Here is a 25854-nt window from a genome sequence, read left to right on the forward strand (position 1 = left end):
TTTTTCCTACATAAGCTGGAAAAGATGAAGCTAAAAGAATAGCAAAGTTTGGCATTTATGAAGTGCCAGCTCTTTGTAACTACAGAGATATTTAGCACATATCATTGAAACTCTATTACATTTTAAAAGTAGGTAACTGATGAAACGCTATTTATAAAGAGCAATTTCCACCATTGTGTATTGATAATTACCTTTGTTTTGTTAAAATTAAAAAGACTATCATTTTATAGTTAAAACTGGAAAAAACCCTCATTCGTTTGATGAGTCCAACATAGTACACAATGAATAGTATACGTTTGAAAAGGATAAGGCATTGTTACAGCATACTAACAGCTCTGATCCACATAGCAATGTAGATAGCAGTCCTTGAAGGAGTACACTTAAAAACACACACACACACACACCCCTGACATAGTTGCTATGGCAGCAGCTTAAAACCCCCACAGAAAACTAAAGCCGTAAGATACAAACAAGGAGGGGAGGAGCTGGCAATACTAACTGATAGACATATACAGAACTTAATGGCATTAGTCAAATTAATAGAATAATTTAACACTGAAGGAAAAACCAACATATTCCATAACTATAACTTGCTTTATCATCCAGCTGTACTAAAGCTGCAGTAGTGTCTCAGTCAGTGTACGGAGACATGAATGGTAACATATTTGGAATCTTTGCAAATCACATCCATAATCCATAACAGCCAGCAAAAACATGATTCCTGTTACAGTTCTCATCTAAACAAAGTAATAGTCAGCTGGCATAGTAGCAGGCTTTCCGCAGACTAGTGTCTAGAATAGCTTTTTTTTCTGTCCAGCCATCCTCTGAAAGAAACCTCCTGAGCATGCTGAAAGATATTTACACCATTTTAAAAGAAAGTTTTGTTTAATCTAATTTCTAAAGGAAATAAATACCCTTTCTTGGCACAAATCAAGAAAATCACCCTCGCTCACAGAATACCAAAAGACAAAAGGTTAACTGAGATGCCAGATTCTCTTTTGAGTCTTTTATGATCCAATTACAATGAAAGCTAGAGACACATCAGGTCTTCGGGTTTCTTTTTAGTTCACGCGCATGTGTTTAAATAAAAATACTGGTGGAATTCTAAGCATAAGGCTAGCTAAGCGAAAACAAAATCACTTCCTCACTTTTCAATTTCCTCGGCACTTATCCCAGCATTTGCATCAATGCTCAACTTTCTTCACACACAGAGAGGTTGTTGCATTTTCAGTGGTACAGAGAGCCACATGGTTGGCTGCATGCCTGTTTGCGTGTGTGTGTGTTTCTTTTTGACTTGTTGCCTTTATAAAAAAACACTGCATAAAAGTCTTACAAGAAGAAGAAGAAGAAGAAAAACAAAAGAGGAAGCAGCAGCATTAAATATAAACAGAAATTACAGGTTTTCTTCCAGCATAGGTCTCCACTTCCCACTAAATGCACAATTCACCACACTTGTTAAAAAATACATTCCTGGTTTATGTGCCACAGAATTCTACGAAAATGAACAGATTCTGAGATTAGACATGACTGTGATGACTGAGCTGCTGAGACCACTGAGGGCCCAATCCAATATCCATTGAAATCATGGCTCCCATTGACTTCAAAGTGTTTGTGTCAAGCCCTTATTGTTTAGCCCAACAAACAACAGAACACCACTAGCTGTCACTTTCAGCCCCCAACTAAAACCTCTCCAGCGCATCATCAAAGATCTACAACCTATCCTGAAAGATGATCCCTCACTCTCACAGACCTTGGGAGACAGACCTGTCCTCGCTTACAGACAGCCCCCCAACCTGAAGCAAATACTCACCAGCAACCACACACCACACAACAAAAACACTAACCCAGGAACCTATCCTTGCAACAAAGCCCGATGCCAATTCTATCCACATATCTATTCAAGTGACATCATCATAGGACCTAATCACATCAGCCACGCCATCAGGGGCTCGTTCACTTGCATATCTACCAATGTGATATATGCCATCATGTGCCAGCAATGCCCCTCTGCCATGTACATTGGCCAAACCGGACAGTCTCTACACAAAAGAATAAAAGGACACAAATCTGACATCAGGAACCATAACATTCAAAAACCAGTAAGAGAACACTTCAACCTCTCTGGCCACTCAGTAACAGACTTAAAGGTGGCAATTTTGCAACAGAAAAGCTTCCATAACAGACTCCAATGAGAAGCTGATGAATTAATATGTAAACTAGAAACCATCAAGTTAGGCTTGAATAGAGACTGGGAATGGCTGAGCCATTACACACATTGAATCTATTTCCCCATGTTAAGTATCCTCACACTTCTTGTCAAACTGTCTATAATGGGCTATCTTGATTATCACTACAAAAGTTTTTTCTCTTAATTAATTAGCCTCTTAGGGTACGTCTTCACTACCCGCCATATTGGCGGGTAGCAATCGATTTCTCGGAGTTCAATATATCGCGTCTCATCTAGACGCGATATATCGAACTCCGAACGCACTCCCGTCGACTCCGGAACTCCACCACCGCGAACGGCGGTGGCGGAGTCGACGGGGGAGCCGCGGACGTCGATCCTGCGTTGTGAGGACGGGTAAGTAATTCGAACTAAGGTACTTCGACTTCAGCTACGCTATTCGCGTAGCTGAAGTTGCGTACCTTAGATCGAACCCCACCCCCCCTAGTGTACACCAGGCCTTAGAGTTGGTAGAGACAACTCCTACCTTTTCATGTTCTCTTTATATGTATATAGAATCTCCTTACTATGTGTTCCATTCTATGCTTCCGATGAAGTGGGCTGTAGCCCATGAAAGCTTATGCTCAAATAAATGTGTTAGTCTCTAAGGTGCCACAAGTACTCCTGTTCTTTTAATCAGGGCAAAGGGTCAAATAGATAGAAAACACTTTTTGTGTGACCTTTTTCAGCAAGTGTGAAATGAACTATAAAAAACCCATATGTAACATTTTACTTATGATCAGAAAAACAATGGTGTACCCTCGGTCTGAGGATCCTTCCTCTCTCCCCCACAATTTTCACTTTTATTATTCTTCTCTTTCAAACTGAAAGGCCCCTGTGTCATGATAATGTTCTCTGAAGAAATGAATAGGAAGCTCTCTGAGAGCCACTCCCAAAACTGCCCACAGGGTTGTTTCAGAACAATGAAACCTTCTCCACTACCAAGACTGAGCACACTCCCTTCGTAGTGCTTAGTTTTCCAGCCCAGTGGCAAAAGGATCAAATTTGAGATTTGAACAGATATTGACATATGTCATGAGTCAGACTATCATCAAGCCACCATACCCAAAAGAAGAATTATCTTGAACACTTTTCAAAACCATTGAGAAATAAGGAGAAGGTCACTATCAGGTGAGATTTTTTTTTCTTTGAGTTCACAGCTGGAATCATTTACCTGTGACTTGCTTGTCGGGAAGAGATGGGATTGGAATAGCAAATCCAAATTTAACCAGGAGACGCTCATATAACCAATCAAAGTGTTTATATCTGTGGTTGACAGATCGATTAGTGTTCTGTGGAACAGGCAAAAGAAAATTCTGACTTTTGATGGATCCTTTAAAAAATTAAAGTCGCCAACAAGTGGTTAATGTGACTAACTAGTCTGAGTAAAGCTTTGGCACAAAGTCTCAAAATATTTACTATTTAAATACAGGTTTCCGAGGGGTAGCCCTGTTAGTCTGTATCAGCAAAAACAATAAGTAGTCCTTCTGGCATCTTAAAGACTAACAAATTTATTTGGGCATAAGCTTTCATGGGCAGCCCACAAAAGCATATGCCCAAATAAATTTGTTAGTCTCTAACGTGCCACAAGTACTCCTCGTTGTTTTTATTTAAATACAGTGCCTTGAGGCAACAGTAATGGAAACATTAGCTATTCATAACATAGTACAGTTACCAATTGGGAAAAAGTAACTTTTCCTTAAACTATGCGCTATTATTTACTATCGTAGCTCCCCACACCACCACCACCTTCCCACCCAGAACGAAGTCCTGTGCCACACACACTTACAGTACATGTTAGCTGATATTCAATGTAGCTCTTCAAGCCATACATTTTGGAACCTTTTTTGGGATCTGCCACCACACAGTCAAACGTAGAGGTAGGATAAACCCACATAGGACCATAATCTCCAACCTGCAAGAAGTTACAAAAATATTAATTTTATAAATGTAAACAGACCGTCCTTAACAAGAAAGCAATTAAAACTTGTATTGGACACTAAGCATCCAGGAACTACCCTGATATTTGAGGGTGCTCAGCAGCTTGCAGGAGGCATTCAGGCCTATTTGAAGCGGGGCTCTTAGACTCTTGCAGAGTCCACTACCTCTCATTTATAAATCTAATCAGAGGTACATAATGCAACTGAAATGGCTTTTAGAAATTGTTTAAAATTTTGAATAGCATGAGGTGTTTTTCTTGTAGCAAACAATGTACCTAGAATAGCTGCTAATGAACAAAGGCTACTACTGGAAGATGTTGCCCTTGACTTTTCACCAGAAACACCCAACTCTCTCCACTGAGTAATTTGAAGGTCTTTTGATTGTCTAAACCATTACGTAAGTATTCCCACTGTATTTGATGGGAATAGTTGCACGAGTGAGGGTTTGCAGACTGGGCTTTATGTTACCTATATGTTAGACCCATTTACATTGCACAGCCAAGCAGAATACATTGTAAGCAGCATTACAAGAACACTGGAAAAATTAGCACAATCAAAGAAGCAAGGAATTAAGAGCCTGATCCTGAGAAATGCTGCTGAGCATCTGCAATTCCCATCAAGATCAAAGAGAGTTAATTTGGACACTGCAACGAATGAGGACAAACACAGGGATGGATTTTAAGCAGCAGGCCGCAACTTTATTAAACGTAACGTGGGATGGGGCACTATCTGCTTTGTTACTCATTCTCACATACCAGGGTAGACTCTCCGCAGCCTACCACCAACACTCAGCTCACTCATCAGAGTCTTACCACCACCCCTCACATTGGTAGGGGGACAGAGGATATTAAACCGAGGAGGACCTCAGCCAACAATGTCTCCCCGATCCCAGCTGTACAAGGCCCATCAGCAAAATCCCAGGTCTTTTACTTCTGGGAACTGTTCCTTTTATTTAGCCTTTTAACTGCACTGGAATTAGGTGTAAATTGCAGCAAACTAACATGCCTACCAAGTACTACCACAAATTAACAAATCCTATTCCTAATTAATCTAGTTGTCCCTCCATGATGTTGCGAGGAAGGCAAAAAACTGCTGAGGCATATACCATTTTGGTCCGTCAGACCCGCAGCATCCTCAAAACACAACTCCAAAGCTATCAGTAAGGGGTCAGGGGATGGGCTGCAGGAACAGAGCAAGAAGAGGATCCACATGGCCCAGGCTACGGTTTAAATTAATGAAAGGAGAGGGCAAGGAACCAATCAGCACCCTTCCTCCCTTCAGATGGCCAATGAATGGCTAGATACTCTGGAGGGGAAGGAATCACCTCTGCAACCTATCAGTGGGTGCTCCATTTAGCTGGGGCTATCCCAATCACCAATGGCCCCCATCAAGTTTCCCACCTGTTGAGGCAGGTGGATGGCACTGGAGATTCTCGACATTTGGCAGGATCTGGCCCTAATGGCACAGTCTCTCCAATATATATATATATATATATATATACACACACACACACACACACACACACACACACAAAACAGTGTCCACAGTACACGAGGCATTAGGTTACCAAACTAAGCTTTTACTTACACACTGGTATTAGTCTCCCTCAGTAGTTCCTCTTTTAGCCTCAACATGTCTTAAAAATAATTCGGATGAGGAAAAAAACCAACAACTTACAATTATGGGAATTTTCTCTTTGGGTTTTACTAGCTGCTTTGCCAACAGATACTGTTCCATTCCAGGTTTTGCAAATCCAGGGAATCTAATCAAAGAAATAAAGCGACTGAATTTCTTTTTCATAATCCCTTCTTTGACAGGTTCACAATTTCCTGCCATGTTTTTAAAAACTCATTATTCCTGATGGGCTAAGGAGAGCTGATAGCCTAATTACACTAAATTAAATCTGTGCTAATCACAGATTGCTTTGATGGCTAATTATTCATTGGAAAAAAAACAAACCAGTAAAGCTTCAGCTATTGAGTAATCATCATCTTTATTCATGAAAGTACAGGATACTAAGCTCGTTTCTGATTGACTGAACTGAACAATAGGTCTGGTACTCAAAGCCAATCAGAAGTAGTATGACAGTGGAATAGTTAGCAGCAACTGCCATTCTATTACATCATCACTCAACAGCTAAAATTATCTGAATTCACATCAGTTTCATCTGAGAAACAGTAATAACTATTTACTATGAACTACAATGTTATAATTTTATCTGGTAGTTCTGGACATAAAGTGTGATGCTCACATGTTTTATCCACTAACCAGAATTAATAAGTGAAGTTATTGGGCCCTCAAATCAAAGTTTACATTACAAAAACCAACCAGAGGAGTCCAATTTCCTCAGTCTTTTCAATGAAATGACTGGGCCAAAAGAGTTGGCTCCTTGAAGTGCTGCCAAGCAGCTGCTGTTTGCATGGAGCAACAACACAGGTGAAGTGTGTCGTAAATTCACAAATTAGTTTGCAATGCCCCTAAAATAGGGGACTTTGTTGGTGGTGATGCTGGATTTTGAAATAAGTTTTAGTATACAACAGTAAAATCTGTATTAACAGAAATAACATCATTGTAAAAGGACAGGATCAAAGTGCCTCCTGCTTTGAAAAGCCATTGCGTCTGTGTTACCTAGTCATTAGTTTCCCATAAATGCACGGCTTGTACTACTAGCTACATTATTCTGCGCCCGTTTTCTATTCCACTGACATTCAATTATAACTACTTCTCAAAGCCAGCAATAGACGCTTATCCATTTATACCTATTTATTATTCCAGGGGTAATATTCTATTTGACCCTAGATGAGATTTCATCCTGTTTTAAAATGTGGACTAACTTTAAATTGGAAAAGTAAATAAAATTAGACTTCCTGTAATAACAGGCCTGATTCTCCAACACACATTCATGCAAGTATTCATTCATTAAAGTCAGTGAAACTACTTGCTTGAGGAAGGATTATTCACATGAAGAAGGGTTGTAGATTCGAGCTCAGTATTTTCAAAAGGTAGAAATCCAAAGAATCAAAACAGTTACTCAATATAAACTATCCCTCTTGCAGTACAGTGACAACGGCCCCAAACCTACCAATGTTTATACATGTGAGCAGGCTCACTGAAGTCAATGGGACTTCTCATATGAGGAACGCTAATTTTGTATTTGCCAGATTGGGACCTTTGTCATTGATTGCTGAAGTCTTGTGCTCAATCTGATTTACTTTAAAATAACCATTTTGGTTATAGCTATAAGGAATAATGGATAAATATGATAAAGAAACATGACCAAATTTAAGTCCAAAAAGAATGAAGTGACAAGGAACTGTGCCTGAAAGCCAGACGCTGTACTTACATTACTTACAAAACAAAACACCTTAAAAAACCCCTCTCTGTTCTAACTTATTATCTATTATGAACACGTAAAGAAAAAAGAGCTAGCAAGAGACAACAAATCTGTTCTTTAGGAGTATTGTTTTTCTGTTAGAGGGTTATGCTGCCATTTGGTCAAACGGTCTTATAAAGTTCAGGTTATTGGCCTATAAGTTAAAGGAAGCTAGTTTTATTTAGATTCAAAACCAAACTAAAAAAGGAGAGTATCCCCGATGTGCAGTACTCATTGCTAAAGTGCATGACTCTCAAATATGCACGATAGCATAGACACAAACAAAGACATGGAAATTATGATGGGTAACTTTGTATAAAAAAAAGATCTTTCAAAGGGATGAGAACACTAAAATATACTATTAATTTACATTTAAAAATATTTACTTTTTTTTTGTTAATGGATAAATATGATAAAGAAACACATCTTATGAAAGATCTTTGGAGAGCTTAAAAACAAACATTAAAAAAAAAATCAGGCTTCAGACTAGTTAAAGTACTGATTACATAGCAATGCAGCAGAAACGCACACGTTTGGACTGGAGAGCCTTTTTCCATGCACATCAATGGGTATTAAAAAGCTGTTAAGTAATAATTAATTTGAATATTTTCCTACATTTTTAAATTTTAATTTTTCTTTCTTGAGGATCAGGAGATGGAGACATTTTTTATTAAAACACACAAAAAAAAGCACTCAAGCCTCTGCAGTACACAAGAGTTATAAGAGCTTTGTTGTTGCTGCTATCCCCAAGGAAACTGACATCAGGATGCTGAGAACAAAATAAAATATTTTAAACTAATAAGTTAAAAAAAATCCCTTGTGACACAGAAAACAGGTTAAAGCATAATGCAACATCCATTTCTACATTGACAGGAGTGACAACTGAAAGCGGAGTGGCCACGATCAGGGGCGGCTCCAGGCCCCAGCATGCCAAGCGCGTGCTTGGGGCGGCAAGCCTCGGGGGGCGCTCTGCTGGCGCCGCGAGGGCGGCGGGCAGGCTGCCCTCGGTGGCTTGCCTGCGGAGGATCTGCTGGTCCTGCGGGAGGTCCGCCGAAGCCGCAGGACCAGCGGACCGTCCGCAGGCAAGCCGCGGAAGGCAGCCTGCCTCTCGTGCTTGGGACGGCAGAATTCCTAGAGCCGCCCCTGGCCACAATTCTGCAAGAGTCTTTTTTGCCTCTTCCCCAGCATCACGTAGGGTGTCTACACTGTAATGTAATCCCAGGGTTCGAACTCAGGCTCAAGCCTAACCCCCCTTCAGTCTACACACAAATCGTGCTGACCGTAGGGTGACTAGATAGCAAGTGTGAAAAACTGGGATGGGGTGGGGGGTAATAGGTGCCTATATAAGAAAAAGCCCTGAATATTGGGAATGTTCCTATAAAAGTCAGGACACCTGGTCACCATAGGCCCAGGAACCAACAGGGGTTCTAACCCTTGGCTTACATTACAGTGTAGATACATCCTTGGACTTTAAAACTTGCAACGTGTTAATATCTTTCAAAAGTTTTAAAATTAAGATATTTAAAGACTGTTTAAAAAATTGAGACCTTACACTAGATTTTCTTTTTCCTCCCACATTGAAACCACAAATGCCATGGCACACCTGAAAGGGGTTATTAAATTATGACAAGATGCCAGGCCAAATTCTGCTCCCAGTTATACCGGTATCAATTTGGCATATCTCCACTGGAGTCAATAGAGTTGCACCAATTACAGATGTATTCCAGTGACTCCACTGGAGTTACGTCAGTGCCAATTTGGCATAACTGGGAACAACATTTGGCTCATTCTATTGAAGGCTGCAGGGCTGAACCCCAATAGTTCCTTTTAAGCCTGGACGGGGAGGGGAAGAGATCTTTCAAAAGAAGGCAGGGGGGAAAGGGAATTCTGTGCTCTTGAAAACAAGTTCAGAGAGTTGTAGGCTCTTTGAGCTCAGATCAAGTGAAATTGATTGTACTTGATTTCACATCTTAAAGAGAAAAAACGAATAGCGAGGGGATCGAAGGCTCAGAAGATTATGGGGTAATACAGCCTTTCAGCTCTAGGTTGTTAAAGCTGGCCCCTATATCAGCAACAAATAATGGCAGTTCAGCAGACAGTGTAAAATGAGTTTCTAGTTTCACTCTGGTTCCTAATGAACCAGTATCGCAATATCGCCACAACTGGAACACTTGCCAAGTTGACAGTTGCCACAGCAGTGCCAAAGACTGAACTACTTCCATCTCTAGAGGTAGTCTTTTCAGGTCAGAGTTGGAGTACAAGACGACGACACTCTGGAGCACCATGCATTCAATCCTGTTCCATGGATAAGAGACCTCACCTGCCAAGATCACTAAATACGCAACTAAATGCCACTAAATTAAAAGACTTAGGGTATGTCTACATTACAAGCACTATACTGACACTGCTGTGACACTGCAGCTACACCACTGTAGCATTTGTAGTGCAGACACTTGCTACAGTGATGCTAGGGATATTTCCATCACTGTGGTAAATTCACCCCCTCAAGATCTTGGTTGATAGAAGAATTCTTCTGTCAACCTACCTGTGTCTATACCAGCACTTAAGTTAACTTAAGTATGTCCCTCAGGGGTCAGACTCCTGAACGACAGAGTTAGGTCAACCAAAGTTTTAGAGGTAGACCAGGCCTTAAGTTTAGAAAGGCAATATGTAACCTGGAAACTCATGTGTCAATTGGCTACAAACAACACACCAGAGACACATGCCTATGTCACGTGTTTCAGGTAGCCTCTATCTTTCTCTACATGCTCCTGCTGTGAAATGATAATGCTGAATTTGTGACATCTGACATCTACCACCTACACTGCACATTTAAGTGGAAGGACGAAGTGAATCGTGTGAGGGGGGGGAAATTCCTGTTCAAATAAACTTTTACAATCTTAACTCTGCCCCAATATTTAATTTCTTCTAATCTCTAATGCATATTGTTTTTCCCAGTTTGCTGATCATTACTTGTTAAGTGGTAATTTCATGGCAGCTGCACGAGAATTTCCACGCTGTGGGCCCCCGGCCTCAGAAGACTCACTCTCCTTATAGCCAAGGTAAGATGGTGCCGTTGATTTTGGATCATCCCAGTCATCATCCCAATCGTCGTCATCAGCAGCCGCTAAAGGAGGAGGAGAAGGGTAAAGAGATAGAAAAAATAAAAAAAGGTATTACTACTTTACTGAGCCAAAGAATGCTCTTCCCCTCAGCCCTCAATATTCGAAAGAAAAAATTGAGAACTAATTCAGCCCAATGTTTTTTGGCTCCTCATTTAAAATGTATTCCAAAAAAAACCCTAGACAACCAAATAAAACAGTACAAATCTATTAAATAGATTGCCTTAATGAACCAATATTTTCTTTAATTGAGCACTTAATTAATTGACACTTTCCCAGATATGTCCCAAATATAAATCAATCACTCTCTTCACCTAGACTTCCAGGGTTAAAAAGACTACAAAGTTCTTTGAAATACTGGCTGCAATGCTTAAAAATAGAGGGTTTGTATTACTGGCCATGCCTTGGCAGAAACAGGAACACACAGATTTAAAGTTGTATGTTGCCCACAAAGTTCCAGCTATGTGAGCTGAACAACATGTCTAGGATTCTGTTCTTAACACTCACGGCTCTTGCCTGCTAATTTTTCATGCAGTTCTGAAAGGGTGGACTGATGTAGATCATTGCCATTTTATAGGAAGTATTTTAGGAGTCCACCACTTTTCTCCATAGAATTAGAATCATAGGACTGGAAGGGACCTTGGTAAGTCATCTTGGCCAGTCCCCTGCACTAAGGCACGACTAAGTATTATCTAGACCATACCTGACAGGTGTTTGCTTAACCTGCTCTTTAAAACCTCCAATTACAGAGATTCCACAACCTCCCTTGATAATTTGTTCCAGTGCTTAACTGCCTTACAGTTAAGAAGTTCTTCCTGATGTCTAACCTCAACCTCCCTTGCTGCAATTGAAGCCCATTGCTTCTTGTCCTATCCTCAGTTGACAAAGAACAACTTATCACTCTCCTCTTTTTAACAACCTTTTACATACTTGAAGACTTATCACATCCCCCCTTGGTCTTCTCTTCTCCAGACTACACAAACCCATTTTTTCCAATCTTTCCTTGTAGGTCATGCTTTCTAGACCTTCACTCATTTTTGTTGCTCTCCTCTAGAGATTCTCCAATTTGTCCACATCATTCCAAAAGCGTGGTGCTCACAACTGGACACAGTACTCCAGTTGAGACCTTAGGGTTGAGTAGAGTGGAAGATTTACTTCTTGTGTCTTGTTTACAACACTCCTGCTAATACATCCCAGAATGATATTCACTTTTTTTGCAACAGTATTATATTGACTCCTCATATTTAGTTTGTGACCCACTATAACCCCAGATCTTTTTCTCCAGTCCTCCTTCCTAGACAGTCATTTCATGTGATACTAATTATTCCTTCTTATGTGTAGTACTGTGCTTTTGTCCTTATTGAATTTCATTCTATTTATTTCAGACCATTTCTCCAGTTTGTCTTGATCATTTTGAATGATAATCCTATCCTCTAAAGCACTTGAGCCCTCCCAACTTGGTATCAGCCACAAACTTTAAGTGTACTATCCATGCCATTATCCAAATAATTTATGAAGATATTGAACAGAACTGAACTCAGGACAGATCCCTGGGGAGATCCTCCTCCCCCATATGCTCTTCCAGCTGGACTGTGAACCATTGACAACTACTCTCTGAGTACAGTTTTCCAACCAGTTGTGCACCCACCTTATAGAATGTTCCTCTAGGCTACATTTACCAATTTGCTTATGAGGTGCTCATGTGAGACAGTATCAAAAGCCTTACTATGGTCAAGCTAAGTCATATCTACTGCTTTCCCCCATCCACAAGGCTTTTTACCCTGTCAAAAAAGGATATTAGGATGGTTTGACATGATTTGTTCTGGACAAATCCATGTAGATTTATCACCTTTTCTTCTTCTAAGTGCTTACAAGTGGATTGTTTTATTTGCTCCATTATCTTTCCAGGTACCGAAATTAAGATGACTGGTCTATAATTCCCTGTGTTGTTTTTATTCCCATTTTTATAGATAGGTACTATATTTGCCCTTTTTCCAGTCTTCCGGGATCTCTCCAGTCCTCCATGAGTTCTCAATATAATCACTAATGACTCAGAAATCTTTTCAGACAGTTCCTGAAGTATTCTAGGATGTATTTCATCAGGCTCTGCCAACTTAAAGACACCCAACTAACTTGTTCTTTCCCTATTTTAGTCTCAGATCCTATCTCATTTACACTGATGTTCAATAGGTTAGTGAGTATCAGAGGGGTAGCCGTGTTAGTCTATATCCACAAAAACAACAAGGAGTCTGGTGGCACAATAAAGACTAACAGATTTATTTGGGCATAAGCTTTTGTGGGTAAAAAAAAAACCCACTTCAGATGCATGGAGTGAAAAATTTTCATTCCATGTAACTGCTATGTTACGTTATGTTATATTAGTGGTCCCATCACTGCTAACCTTTCCGGTGGAAACAAACAAAAATGGTATTTAACACTTTGGCCATTGCAACATTTTCTGCAATTGTCTTTCCCTCATCATTGAGTAATGTGCCTACCCTGACCTACCACGTGAATGTTTGCTAGGTTTTTAAACTTTTCATAGTATAGAAAAGGGACACTACTGTACAGTGATCCTCATTTATACCAGCATTCTGGTCCAGATTATTTCGAGACTGAACAAACCATTCCTGGGAGCATTTAGCTGACCTGGGCCTTGATAGGCCTGAGGGTGCCCAAATTGTGCTGCTCCCTCCCAGTTGTTCGAAGTGGTGTTTTTCTGCCCCGCTGCACTTTCAGGTTTGGTTGCCCAGGCATCACCAGAATTTGCATTGTCCACATTTCCAGATTTCCAATTTGACCAGGGGTCATGGGCACTGTTGACCTACAACATATAAATAAAAAAGAAAAATAGTAAAAAAAAAAAAAAAAAAAATGCTGAAAAAACACAAGGGGAAATGTATCCTAAATCTTCACCATCACTGGAGAGTACAAAATCCCTTAAATTAAGAGAGACTACAAAAGTTTTCTGTGTTCAGCACTTGACAATGACTTCATAACCTAACCAAGGCAAATCTCAGATGCTCGTATACTTCAGGTATGAGGACTATATAAATATCTAGATGGATTATGATTAACTTTCCACTGATGGTAACGTTGGGACATCACTGAAAACAGTATTGCCTTAACTACTCAAAGTGAAGTGAATAAATTATTGGTTCCAACAATTTTCTAAAGCACTCTTATCCGCCAGAGTTATCTCCAGTTACCCTGAAAGTATGTGCAGATCAAAGAAAATTCCAAGCTTTGACATTTTGATGCGAGATTTTATTGTCAACTCCTGTATGGGTGTTTAGTTTAGTGAAATAAAGGTAGCAATGATCAAATATTTAAAAGATGAACAATACAAATTTTCCTCTGTGTTTTGTACTTTGAGAAAATAGGTAAATGTTTACTTGTGTGCAAAGAAGAGCACTCTACCAGAGATATTACATGTAAAGGGCAAAAAACAACCTGACAGTCATTTTTATTTTCTGACAAAGAAAAAAAGACAATTCAGAATTAGAGTGGAAATCCTTGCATTTTGCATAGACTCTGCAAAGCAGTGAATGCAACACTTCTTTCACACAGTAGCATCCTAACTGGACAATCCCTAGCAATGAATTTCTATCATACTATAATACTGACTACCTACAGCATTTGCTAGGGTAGAATGCTGTAAGATTTCATTAAGATCTCCATTACAAAACACTGTCAACTTCTTCCTGGCCACCATCTCCCCTTGCAGAGTTTCTCACGTGATCATAAATTTATATTTAAAACACACAAACTTTTCTCTCCCCTCCACCCTCACCCCCACTTTTTCCCCCAGCTGAAGTCTTCCATGGTTGGTCACAGCTTAAAAGTACGCTGCTTCTTCTGCAAAGTCTGAGCAAAATCTGATTCACTGTTTGAGTTCTGAGAGATTGAAATATTTTATCTCAAGCATGGAAAGAATACAAAAGACTTTTTTTTGCACAAATATGCATCAAAACAGCTGAACTTTAGAAGTTGAAACTATTCAGACATCTAGTCCCGAGGATTTATGTATAGGCCAGTTTGGATAGGGATTCTGGGAAGATTTTTAAAACTTGTATGAGGCTGTCATTCATCACAACTTTACTAGTTAGCCTGGTACATTTTCATTTGAGATTTCAAACTATGGCTCCAATAGCTGCATTTGGGGGTGGGAGGGGTGTAAGTAACTGAAAATGACTGATGGTATAACATGGGAAATATATGCTCCCCTCTCTTTTTTTTGGCAGTTTTAAGTTTATGTTCACCCATGACTAGTTCAATGATACGTGCTTATCTGGGTCTTTGATGGGGGAAAAACGGTTTGTATAGTTACAGCTGAAAAGAAAAGTAATTCTTTTAAAGTTTTAATCCTCAAATCTCACGCACTGAAGAAATTCAGCCTGCAGCCATAGAATCGTTTTAGGCTGCTCAATGTTACTGGATGCCAAAATAGCCATGTTAATAAAACTGCTCACTTTCAAGATTGCACCCCATCCTATCCAACACAGAGGTGGCGATGGTGGTGATCCACACATTCATGACATGACAACTCCATTAGCTGCAACTCATACGTATGAACAAAGCCACACACCCTAAAGCTCCAGCTGGCAAAAAATACAGTAGCCAGTCTACTTAGCAGCACAGATGGCTGTGAACACCTCAACCCAGCGCTCTGAGCTCTGCCCTGGCTCTATCAATTAATGCACACAATCAAGTTAAAAGGCTCTGCTTTGATACTCAAACCCTCCATGAGAACTGTGAATAGTTATAGTACCTAGGATATCACCTCTTTCCCCTCAACCAGCACCTCCCAGAACAGCTAATGTCCACCAGAACAAAGAAACAGTCCATCAATATAGGGAGGCTTACAAGTGCAGGAAATTGAAAGGAACTGGACCTTACCTGTGGAACTCATTCCCACAAAAGCCAAGGATGACCATGGACCTCACCACTTTCAGGACTGAATGTGGAACTCAGTTATTGGCTTTAGCTTTCCCTAAAAATGTCTTCACATACACAAACCCCGTCTACACTAGGGAACCATTGCAATACTTGGGAGGTGCTCAGAACCTATGAGGATGGGGGCCATGTAAGTACCTACTTTACAAAGAGAGGCACACACATTTAAATAGGCTGTATGCTAATGAAATTTCTGCAAATGTTGGATGGTAAAACCAGACCTCAAATCAGTAGGGATCACTTTGCATATAAGGTAACCAGCTAAGAATCTATCCAGGGGAAAAAATTTGCCTCTGAAGACTGGATACTTGTGATAGAAAGCCTTTGAGCCAGAAAAAGTGCCATCTATTTGGCTCCGTGCCAGGTCAGCATCATGCAGAGAGCTGGATCTGGTGCTCTCCTGAGCATATAAGCTTTTTCTGGCCAATGAGGACTTCCAAACCCACAGGAACAACTGATCTCATAAGAATTGTCTCAGGGGGTACTGCTAGGTTACTGGATTCTCCTATTCCTGTGTGGCCTGGATTTGACACATTGTTGCTCTCATTCAAACTAAGGGAAATCATCTGTAATTTGTGGAATCTGAATTTGTTCTTGCATCTTTGGTTATTTGGTACATGCACAGGCAGGGGCAGACACAATGGACCATCTGAGATGCCGACTAAAAAGGGAGTGCCTATACTGGGACCAATACTTTGGGAAAAACAGCCACCAACAGAGTATTATGTATGCAGCACCTAGGAAAGAACTGCTTGCATAATACGCATTTGCTTGTACACTGCTCAGCTGATTGACAGAGATCAGCTCAGTAGTGGGAAGACTGACAGAACGGAGTTATATTGAGTGGCCTGCCAAAAAGAATGAGGGTCAGGAGGGATCATCTCCACATTGTCAAAGACAAGATCAGGTAGATCCAAAAAGTGAAACACTCAGAGGGATAGAAAAAGGTGAGAATGCAGGAGGAAAAAGCAGAGTTGGCTCCTGTGAGGGAATGGAACCGACTACTGAGATTCTGAGCCTTTGTCCCAGGCTACAGTTTCCCTCCTGAGAGCTTCCTTCCTTCCTTTATTTATTTGATGGAAAGAGTCTTCTGGGAAGAAAGACAGAAGTGGCGGAGTATGCTTGCTTCCAGTATGAGCAGGAAAATGAATGATAGGATGGGAACTGAGATAGTCCAGTGCAGGACAGAATGCCTTCTGTTGTGCTCCCACTTCCTTGTCCGTGGAGTTATACGGATTTATGTAATGGTGAAGATGAAAAGAAAAATTGTGTGTGGGGGAAAGGGGTCAAGTATTTTTACATGGTAATAGGATTGGGGAGTAGGGGTTGTTTTGGTTTTTTACCTGTCTTGTAGGATGAGTTGAAGGAGGTGACTGGCTAAGGTTTTCCAGATTACCAGTCTGAGCAACAGGTGCCAAAGAGTCCACCTTAAAATAAGAAGTGCTCAGTGAACAAAGAAAAACAAAAAGCAGGAGGGAAGAAGAGACTGCATAGCAGTTTTCAAAACAATGTGGCAAACTCATTTCTGCAGTGAGGCAGATCAGTGCAACTCATGCATGCCACAAATCTCTCAGCTTCACAAACGTGCATGGCATGCAAGGCAAAACACTTTTATACAAGACTAGTGCGACTGTCACTGCTGCCAGGTTCTAAGCATTCTTTATATACCTGGCAAAGTTCCAGATCACAATGGCATATTACACAAAACAAAAAGGCAAGGGTAAAACCCCACAACAACAAATGCATGCAATCAGCATAAGCTACTGAATATTCATTGTTTTAGGAAGAAGTCCAGTTAAGTTTACAGTCTTAAAACTGTTTTGTATTTGTTCCATTCTAACATATATGACAATGACTCTATGAATGGAGCACAGAGTTGTGCAACCATTTTGTAAAGGAGAATTGAAAGATAGCAATGTTTAAAGTGGCAAGCCACAATGAAAGATCTGGTGAAGGTCCAAAGAACCCATGCCTATCTCACACTGTGCTGAGAACTGTCACTTTGCTTTCTAGAACTTCAATGTACTGTATATGCCAAAGTATAGTTGGTGGTTCTGCTCTCAGAGGTCATATACACCAGCCTGGACCAAGTTACAGAGAACTCTGAGAAAAGAGCATCTTTTGTATGCCAGACTGGAATAATTCATTTTCTGAAGAAATATTTCATGAATTTCTATTTATTTAGTTGTGTGACCATGTAATAACTCACTTAATGAATATGTGAAGGAGGCAAAGTTAAAGGTTCTCTTTGGAATTTTCTGATTTTTGAACTACCATTTCAACCCTTAATGCTACATTTTTATATATATTACACACACACACACACACACACACACACACGCGCCTTATTAGACTATATTTATGTTATGTTAGGCACATCAAAAGCTGAATCTTTTTTTTTTTAACATAAAAGTCTTTATACACTCACATTTATGCAAAGTTAAGCTTGAGAAGCTAAGGTAGCAAAAATTAGTACACTTCACAAGGTACAGTCCCTATAAGGGTGTTAACTCTTCCACACTGGACAACCCCCTGTCTATTTCGTGGTATACATTCAGTTAAAAGGAACATTCCATGGTATGTTCAACAGAAACTACTACATACGGGCAAATAAATATGGATTAACATTGCAGTAGGACTCTTCACTCTGCCATACTGCACATATGCAATATTTTCAGAGGGGGGACGGGTTAAGGGTTTTGTAAAGTGCGTGAATTAATGCTTTAGGCCCTAATCCTGCAATAGCTCCACATGGGAAGATTCTTGCACTGAGCATTGTGTAGGATTCCAGGGCATTGTGTTATTTTCTGAAGTGCATACCATGAAATATACAATATCTACATAAGTAGATGTGAACATCAAAAGTTTAAAATTACAGTACATGGGGGAAAAAAACCCAACCAACCATCCCTGCTGCCTTGGTGGAAAAGTTAGCAGCAGGGACACACAAGAATAGAGGATGAATCAACAAAGAACCAATCAGCAGCAATGTAATGTTGGTGTGTCTGCTAATTTGCTAATATATATAGCCTATATAATATGAGGCACAATAAAATAATAAATGATTCTTCTTGCAATATTGTTATTTGTTGTGCTTTATCCGGCCGGGCACCGAGACCCGCAACGCAAACAAATGGTGACCCCGGTGATCGTGAAATGATAGTGTCGAGCGAGCCTGAGCCTGAGCCCCGGAGCAGGAGCCTGAGCCAGAGAGCGGAGTGCCTATCCTCGCGTGATTTCGTCGCGCGAGCTGAAAGTGGTGTGGGTCTCTGTGTGGCCTGTTGGCGGCGGAAGAGCCGGCGCGGGAGTGAGGAGAAGGGCCGCCCCGGGCGCCCAAAGAGAGGCGCATCTGAGCTCAGAGGTGCTAAAGAGAGCTTTCATATTGCCAAAGTCCAGAGATTTTTTTGAAAAAAAGACATTGAGAACTGACCTGGTGAAGAAGCAAAAGATTATACACTGGCAGGAAGAAATTTGGGACGTTATTTATTTGCGCCCTGTGTTTTGGATATATATATTTTTTTTTTATGTATTGCCCCCCCATTATGGTAGCCCCCCCTAATTGTATTGTAAATGATATGTCCTTCTTTTACAGCAGTATGTTTGAAGTTTTGAATGGCCAGCTGATGGCCATTACATATTAGGAGTACCATTTGATTTGGATTGTTGTAGAGATATTTGGACACTTTTTTGGAAGTGTGTGATAGTGTTAGTGTGCCCCCCCTCATGTAAACCAGTTGAGTTGGGGGGGGGGGGGCTTTATACCGAACCCCCTGCCGGGTCATGGGGAGGATGATGGTGGAATTAAATTTAGGTAAATTTAGGTAATTTGGGAGAATGGCTTTAAATTTATGTGACCCTAAATTTTAGTCTATTTATTTTTTTTATTTTTGTGTTATGTGCTGGCTTGGAAAACTATAATCTCTTGAGGTGTAGTTGATAGAAAGGGTATAAACTACAAGTTAGTAATGTTAGGCAGAGTAAAAAGTTAACTCTGTGGGTTGCTAAGGGAATAATAGCTGAATTTTGTAAAAGTTCATTAGCTGAAGAATTATATATATAGTGCTTGTAATTGTTATTATAGGCTAAGGGCATATAAGTGGTGATGTTTTTGTTTTGTTTAAAAGTAGAAGTTAATAGTAAGAATTTTTAAGCTGTGATTAGCTTTGGATTTATCAGACAAAGAACCAATCAGCAGCAATGTAATGTTGCAACCACATCACCACCCACATAGTATATGCCACATGGTAAAGTTTCTACAGCGACATTAATTTCATTCTGAGAATTTCCTTCTATGTTATTCATTTATCAACCTTTACTCGAAACACAAAAAAAGGGCAGACTCAGCTAGTGTTCTCATGGCTCCCTGCCTTCAATTTTCACAAGCTGAGGATCTGCCCCAAAAACGTTTTGGATGAAATGTGTTTATTTTTTCACAGGGGCTAGTATGGAATGTCTTTGTAAGATAAAGGCGAGTGGAAAGAGGAAAAGTTCCACAAATCCTTAGAGCATCCAGGCAATAAATGAAGTCTGAACTTCATCAAACAGTATCAATGCAAAGTTCTCAGATGTACATTCAGACATTGACACAGTTCTTATGAAACCATATTACTATGTAGGAGTAACACTGCACTGGTATCATTCCTGTAAGAACTGCAGAGTGCAGGTAAGGTACATTTCATTCAGACAACTGGCTCTTCCATGGAACTAGCAGTAGGACTCCACCAGCTCAGCTGACCCCTCCACTGAACATGCAAAGGAGTCCAAGCGCTGTGGAACTGCTTCCTTTGTCCCCATTGAGAGTTCAGATGCTGGCCAAATCCTTCCTTCCACTATATGGACAGATCAGAGTTCCCCCAGCTGCAAACCTTCTCCCAGGTGCTTAATACACAATATGTAATTTATGCCAAATTGGAACAAATTAGCAAATTTTTATCCCAAGGCAAATTATCAGATTATACAGTTCTGTGTTTGCACACACAAACACATAACTAACTGCTATTCGCTTTCAAAAGACACAAAATCTTTTTCTAAATTTGCCTTGATTCGCATTCCTCACTGAGGCCAGTTGTCATGTCAAGTTTGAGTTGTTATACAAGTGACAAATTTCCTATTGTTTAAAAAAAAAAAAAATACAAGCTATTTCCCTCAACCTCCACATCCCCTTCCCACACACTCATAACTCAAAACCAGACAATACTATTTAGCTCAAACTTTCTTTGAACAATGTACGGAAATATTCGTTCCAAGAAAAAAATAATTTATTTTTATAGAGGAAACTGTCTGCCTGGAGATACTGGTGGAGAATGGAAGAGTGTCTTTTTGATTTTAGCATTTACTTCTGCAAAACACTAACTATTTTCATAGAACATTGTCAAATGAATGCTAGAAACTTTGCAACAGGATACAAAACTTCCAATTCACAAAAAGCTGAACTTGCAGGATACATATTTTAATCAGGAACTAGAGACTCATACAGTCATTTTGGGACAGAAATAATTTTGCCCCTCATCAGAGAAGTGGTGTCAAGAAAATGGAAGCAAAACTAATCTAAAAGGCACAAATTATCTAAATATTTCTCATTACCAACATACAGCTGAATGCTTGATACTCTAAAGTCACTCCACATTACACAGCCTTTCCCTCAACGACAGCTGATGATCAGCTTATGCCCTGAATAAACACAAGGAAGGATAGCCTTTAAGTTTTAACCTGCAGTAGCTAGTGAACTTATAAATCTTATTCATACTATGTTTCTAGCTTTTACTTCAAGATAAAATCCTGCTACCCACTAAAAATATTCAAGCGAAAACACACAATTATTTTTTGTCCTTTTTTTTTAGTCTTTTTAAAAAAAGGTATATAACAAAGTCCATAGAGTTGCTACTATATGTGGAAACATACACATTATGGCATTCTTCTTTTTGGTAGCCACACATACTGTGGTCTATCATGCATATAAATAACTTAGAGATGCATTTATTTGTTTTACCAAGATTGCTCATAACAGTAGATATGGCCTAACCTGAACAATGAATACCTGTCTTGCTAAGGATGTTTGGCACAACTGGTTTGTATTGTCATTAATACACATGTAAAGTGGTCTTATTTCAAAGTTAAGTACCTCACTTTTTTTTTCCCCCTCTCAAAATACGAAATAAGCAAATAGGATACTCAATATTTGTTTACATTTTTTTTAAAAGTTAAGGTGTATAAATGCACAACAAGCATCTCAATCCCATAATTGTTCAGTGAGATGCAAAGAGATCTTATATACAGTACCAGTTTTCCACTTGACAAACTCTGCTGCTAGAATACGAACACTGAAATTGGGAAGTGTTCATTAGAATTGTTGGCAGACCCTTGATTATAGTAACATTACTATTCATCAAAGGGAAAATTCATAAGGATTACTTAACAGAGCCAACTAGAATGAAATATAGACACTTGTATTTCAAGCATGCATTCTGAAACGTCCCAAAGATCAACAGGATCCTACCAAGCAGGCAATACCTTTTCAGAAAAAATGGGAAGATCATTCTGATAGGTCAATATTTGGTTAGAATCCAAAAAAAACTAACACAATAATGAAGTCCACATTTTTTAAATCTACTAACAACTGGACATAACAATTGGCTCCAGATCAGACAACATAATTCCTTGCAATAAATGAGTATCATTCAGTTGTGTAAGACAAACTATCTTGAATAAAGTACAGTATTTACATAACAGGAAATCCATTCTGGTTACAGTTCCTGGAAGTGACTCAAAAATCAAAGCTGAAGAAAATTCCATTGTTTTTGTTTCAGTATACAAGGGAAAGCTTATGGCAGGTGTGAAGAAGACCTCTCTAAAATATACTTTAAAATATAGATCTGGTTTAGCATGCACCAAGTTAGCTCCCTCTTGTAAATAAGATTATTTTAAATTGTGTTAACGAGTACCAATAGTTTTCACATAAAATATTGAAGTGATTTATGTAATTCTGAAGCCTTTCCAAAAAGATTAGCAGATACAATGCATTTGTCCATTAGGACTGATCCACTTAGTGGTCTAAAGCTAGTGTGTCTGCACTGCCACTTGGGGCAAAACCCCAGTGATTTCTGGCCCCTGCAAGGACTGCAGGATCTGAAGAGTGTTGGACAGGCACATCCACGATCTCGGGCACTTAAAAGGTTATAAACTTGAAATCTAGTTAATTAAAGAAAAACAAAGCTAGTTAAAAGGAGTTTGATATTATATCTGCCCACAGCCTCCTGCCAATTGTTGTGGTTTTACAAATCACATTTTCCTGTTTCTCATGTTTTTTCTCTCCCCTCCTACTGAGTACTTGTGGCACCTTAGAGACTAACAAATTTATCTCAGCATAAGCTTTTCTGGGCTACAGCCCACTTCATCAGATGCATAGAATGGAACATATAGCGAGGAGATATATATAGATACAGAGAACATGAAAAGGTGGGAGTTGCCAAACCAACTCTAAGAGGCTAATTAATTAAGATGAACTGTTGTCAGCAGGAGAAAAAAAAACTTTTGTAGTGATAATCAAGATAGCCCATTTAAGACAGTTTGACAAGAAGTTGTGAGGATACTTAACACGGGGAAATAGATTCAATGTGTGTAATGGCTCAGTCATTCCCAGTCTCTATTTAAGCCTAAGTTGATAGTATCTAGTTTGCATATCAATTCAAGTTCAGCAGTTTCTCGTTGGAGTCTGTTTTTGAAGCTTTTCTGTTGCAAAATTGCCACCTTTAAATCTGTTACTGAATGGCCAGAGAGGCTGAAGTGTTCTCCTACTGGTTTTTGAATGTTATGGTTCCTGATGTCAGATTTGTGTCCTTTTATTCTTTTGCGTAGAGACTGTCCGGTTTGGCCAATGTACATGGCAGAAAGGGATTGCTGGCACATCATGGCATCTATCACATTGGTAGATATGCAGAGTGAACAAGCCCCTGATGGCGTGGCTGATGTGATTAGTCCCATCATGGTGTCACTTGAATAGATATGTGGACAGAGTTGGCATCGGGCTTTGTTGCAAGGATAGGTTCCTGGGCTAGTGTTTTTGTTGTGTGGTATGTGATTACTGGTGAGTATTTGCTTCAGGTTGGGGGGCTGTGTGTAAGCGAGGACAGGTCTGTCTCCCAAGATCTGTGAGAGTGAGGGATCATCTTTCAGGATAGGTTGTAGACCTTTGATGATGCACTGGAGAGGTTTTAGTTGGGGGCTGAAGGCAACGGCTAGTGGCGTTCTGTTATTTTCTTTGTTGGGCCTGTCTTGTAGTAGGTGACCTGGGTACTCTTCTGGCTCTGTCAAGCTGTTTTTTTCACTTCAGCAGGTGGGTATTGTAGTTGTAAGAATGCTTAGAGATCTTGTAGGTGTTTGTCTCTGTCTGATGGATTGGAGCAAATGCGGTTATCTTAGAGCTTGGCTGTAGACAATGGATCATGTGGTGTTTCCTGGATGGAAACTGGAGGCATGTAGGTAAATATAGTGGTCAGTAGGTTTCCAGTATAGGGTGGTGTTTATGTGACCATCGCTTATTAGCACAGTAGTGTCCAGGAAATGGACCGCTTGTGTGGAGTGGTCTAGGCTGAGGTTGATGGTGGGATGGAAACTGTTGAAATCACGGTGGAATTCCTCAAGGGCTTCTTTTTCATGGGTCCAGATGATGAAGATGTCTTCAATGTAGCACAAGTAGAGTAGGCGCATAATCTTGTGCCAGGCCGTACCCATATCTGCAGCAGGTCTCCAAGGTGAACAGCCTCTGGCATGTTAGAACAATGTAGGTAAGGGAAGTTGGCAAGCCAGATCTGTAACTTTAGGATAAGGATTGGCTCTAAGGGCTGGGTCGGTCGGGCTGGGGTGCAAAGTGGGGCTGGGTGCAAGCCACAGCTGGACGAGGCGCAGTCCTCTCCCAGGGGTCAATGGCAACTCTGGACCCGAGCCGGGCCCTTCCTGTGGATCGCCCCAGCTGAGGCAGGCGTCGCTCACCCTCTGCTTGAACTACATTGATTAGCCTCTTAGAGTTGGTAGGACAACTCCCACCTTTTCATGTTCTCTTTATGTGACATATATATATACACAATCTCCTCACTATATGTTCCATTCTATGCGTCCGATGAAGTGGGCTATAGCCCACGAAAGCTTATGGTCAAATAAATGTGTTAGTCTCTAAGGTGCCACAAGTACCCCTGTTCTTTTTGCGGATACAGACCAACACGGCTGCTACTCTGAAACCTCCTACTGAGTGGTACCTCCGCAGATACACACAAGAGAACAAAAAAGGAAACTGGAGGAAACAATGAAACTGACTAAAAAAAAGTATTGTCTAATGCACAAAGTAACCACTGAAAAAAAAACTGTTTTCTTCTCTCTAATCTTTCAGTCACAGCAATCATTGGTGTTATTGATCATAAAGTAAAAGTTTTGGGCCAGATGTGTAACTTAAGCTGATACAGTCCCTTTAAGAAGCAGTGCAGTTGGGAATCTTGTCCAATCCACCACTGGAAGGCCAGTGGCTAAAGAGAGTGGTGAAGGAAAGAAGAGCGGGAGAATTGTCAGGGCTCCATGCAGAACTTCCTTTTCTTTATCTCTCATATCACCAGAAAGTACATGTGTGAGCAGTGTTATCACTTTAAATCTGTGGCACACCTAGGATGGGAGTACGTACTGTACGAGCTCCAAAATTTTGACTACTTCAGTCTTTTAAAGCACATCTAGATGAAGGGCTTTAAAAACCCACCTGCCTGGTTATTTTGGGTAAGTAGGCAAAGGTTCCAGGCAAGTGATCAGAGTGGCGTAAGCTGAGGTAGACACTTGTCTTCCTGTGTCTCTCAGTATCGCCAAACTCAACAGCTCCAAAATGAGTCAGCCATCAAACAAACAAAAAAATTAACAATCATGAAAGTTAAAAAAAAAAAATACATCAAAATCTTTTTATTTTCCACCTTGGTTCTGGGGCCTTTAGACTGCATCTGACTCACATTTTCAAGCATTTCTCCGCAAACATGAGAAATTTTTTTTTTTTCCAAATTAGAAACAGATTCTCATGCAAGTCAACTGACTTCCAGAGCTAAGGCTTTAAAGAAAAACAAATACCATGATACATCCATAAAATCATGAGAGTTGGCTACAGTGGTGTTTGGAAAGCACCAAGTGTTTCATGGGCACTAAAGCTCTCCCCCAGGGGTGATGACAGGAAGGAATGGAATAACAACTCAGGCAGTGCTAATTCTTTTTCCA

General features: G+C 40.1%; 1 protein-coding gene across 4 annotated transcripts in view; it reads right to left on the bottom strand.

Moving 5' to 3' along the window:
* LOC120400663 (palmitoyltransferase ZDHHC14) overlaps nt 1-25854 on the bottom strand; it is a 326414-nt gene that overhangs the window by 32649 nt on the left and 267911 nt on the right. For all 4 annotated transcript variants that reach the window (XM_039529551.1, XM_039529549.1, XM_039529550.1 and 1 more), the window contains 6 exons: nt 16959-17042; nt 13309-13483; nt 10511-10664; nt 5842-5926; nt 4014-4139; nt 3399-3516 (listed from right to left, as the gene is read on the bottom strand). In XM_039529551.1, the coding sequence (XP_039385485.1) occupies nt 3399-3516; nt 4014-4139; nt 5842-5926; nt 10511-10664; nt 13309-13483; nt 16959-17042 (742 nt within the window). The remainder of the gene's footprint in view (nt 1-3398; nt 3517-4013; nt 4140-5841; nt 5927-10510; nt 10665-13308; nt 13484-16958; nt 17043-25854) is intronic.

This window comes from Mauremys reevesii, linkage group 3 (assembly GCF_016161935.1).
Source record: "Mauremys reevesii isolate NIE-2019 linkage group 3, ASM1616193v1, whole genome shotgun sequence".
Lineage (NCBI taxonomy): Eukaryota > Metazoa > Chordata > Testudines > Geoemydidae > Mauremys > Mauremys reevesii.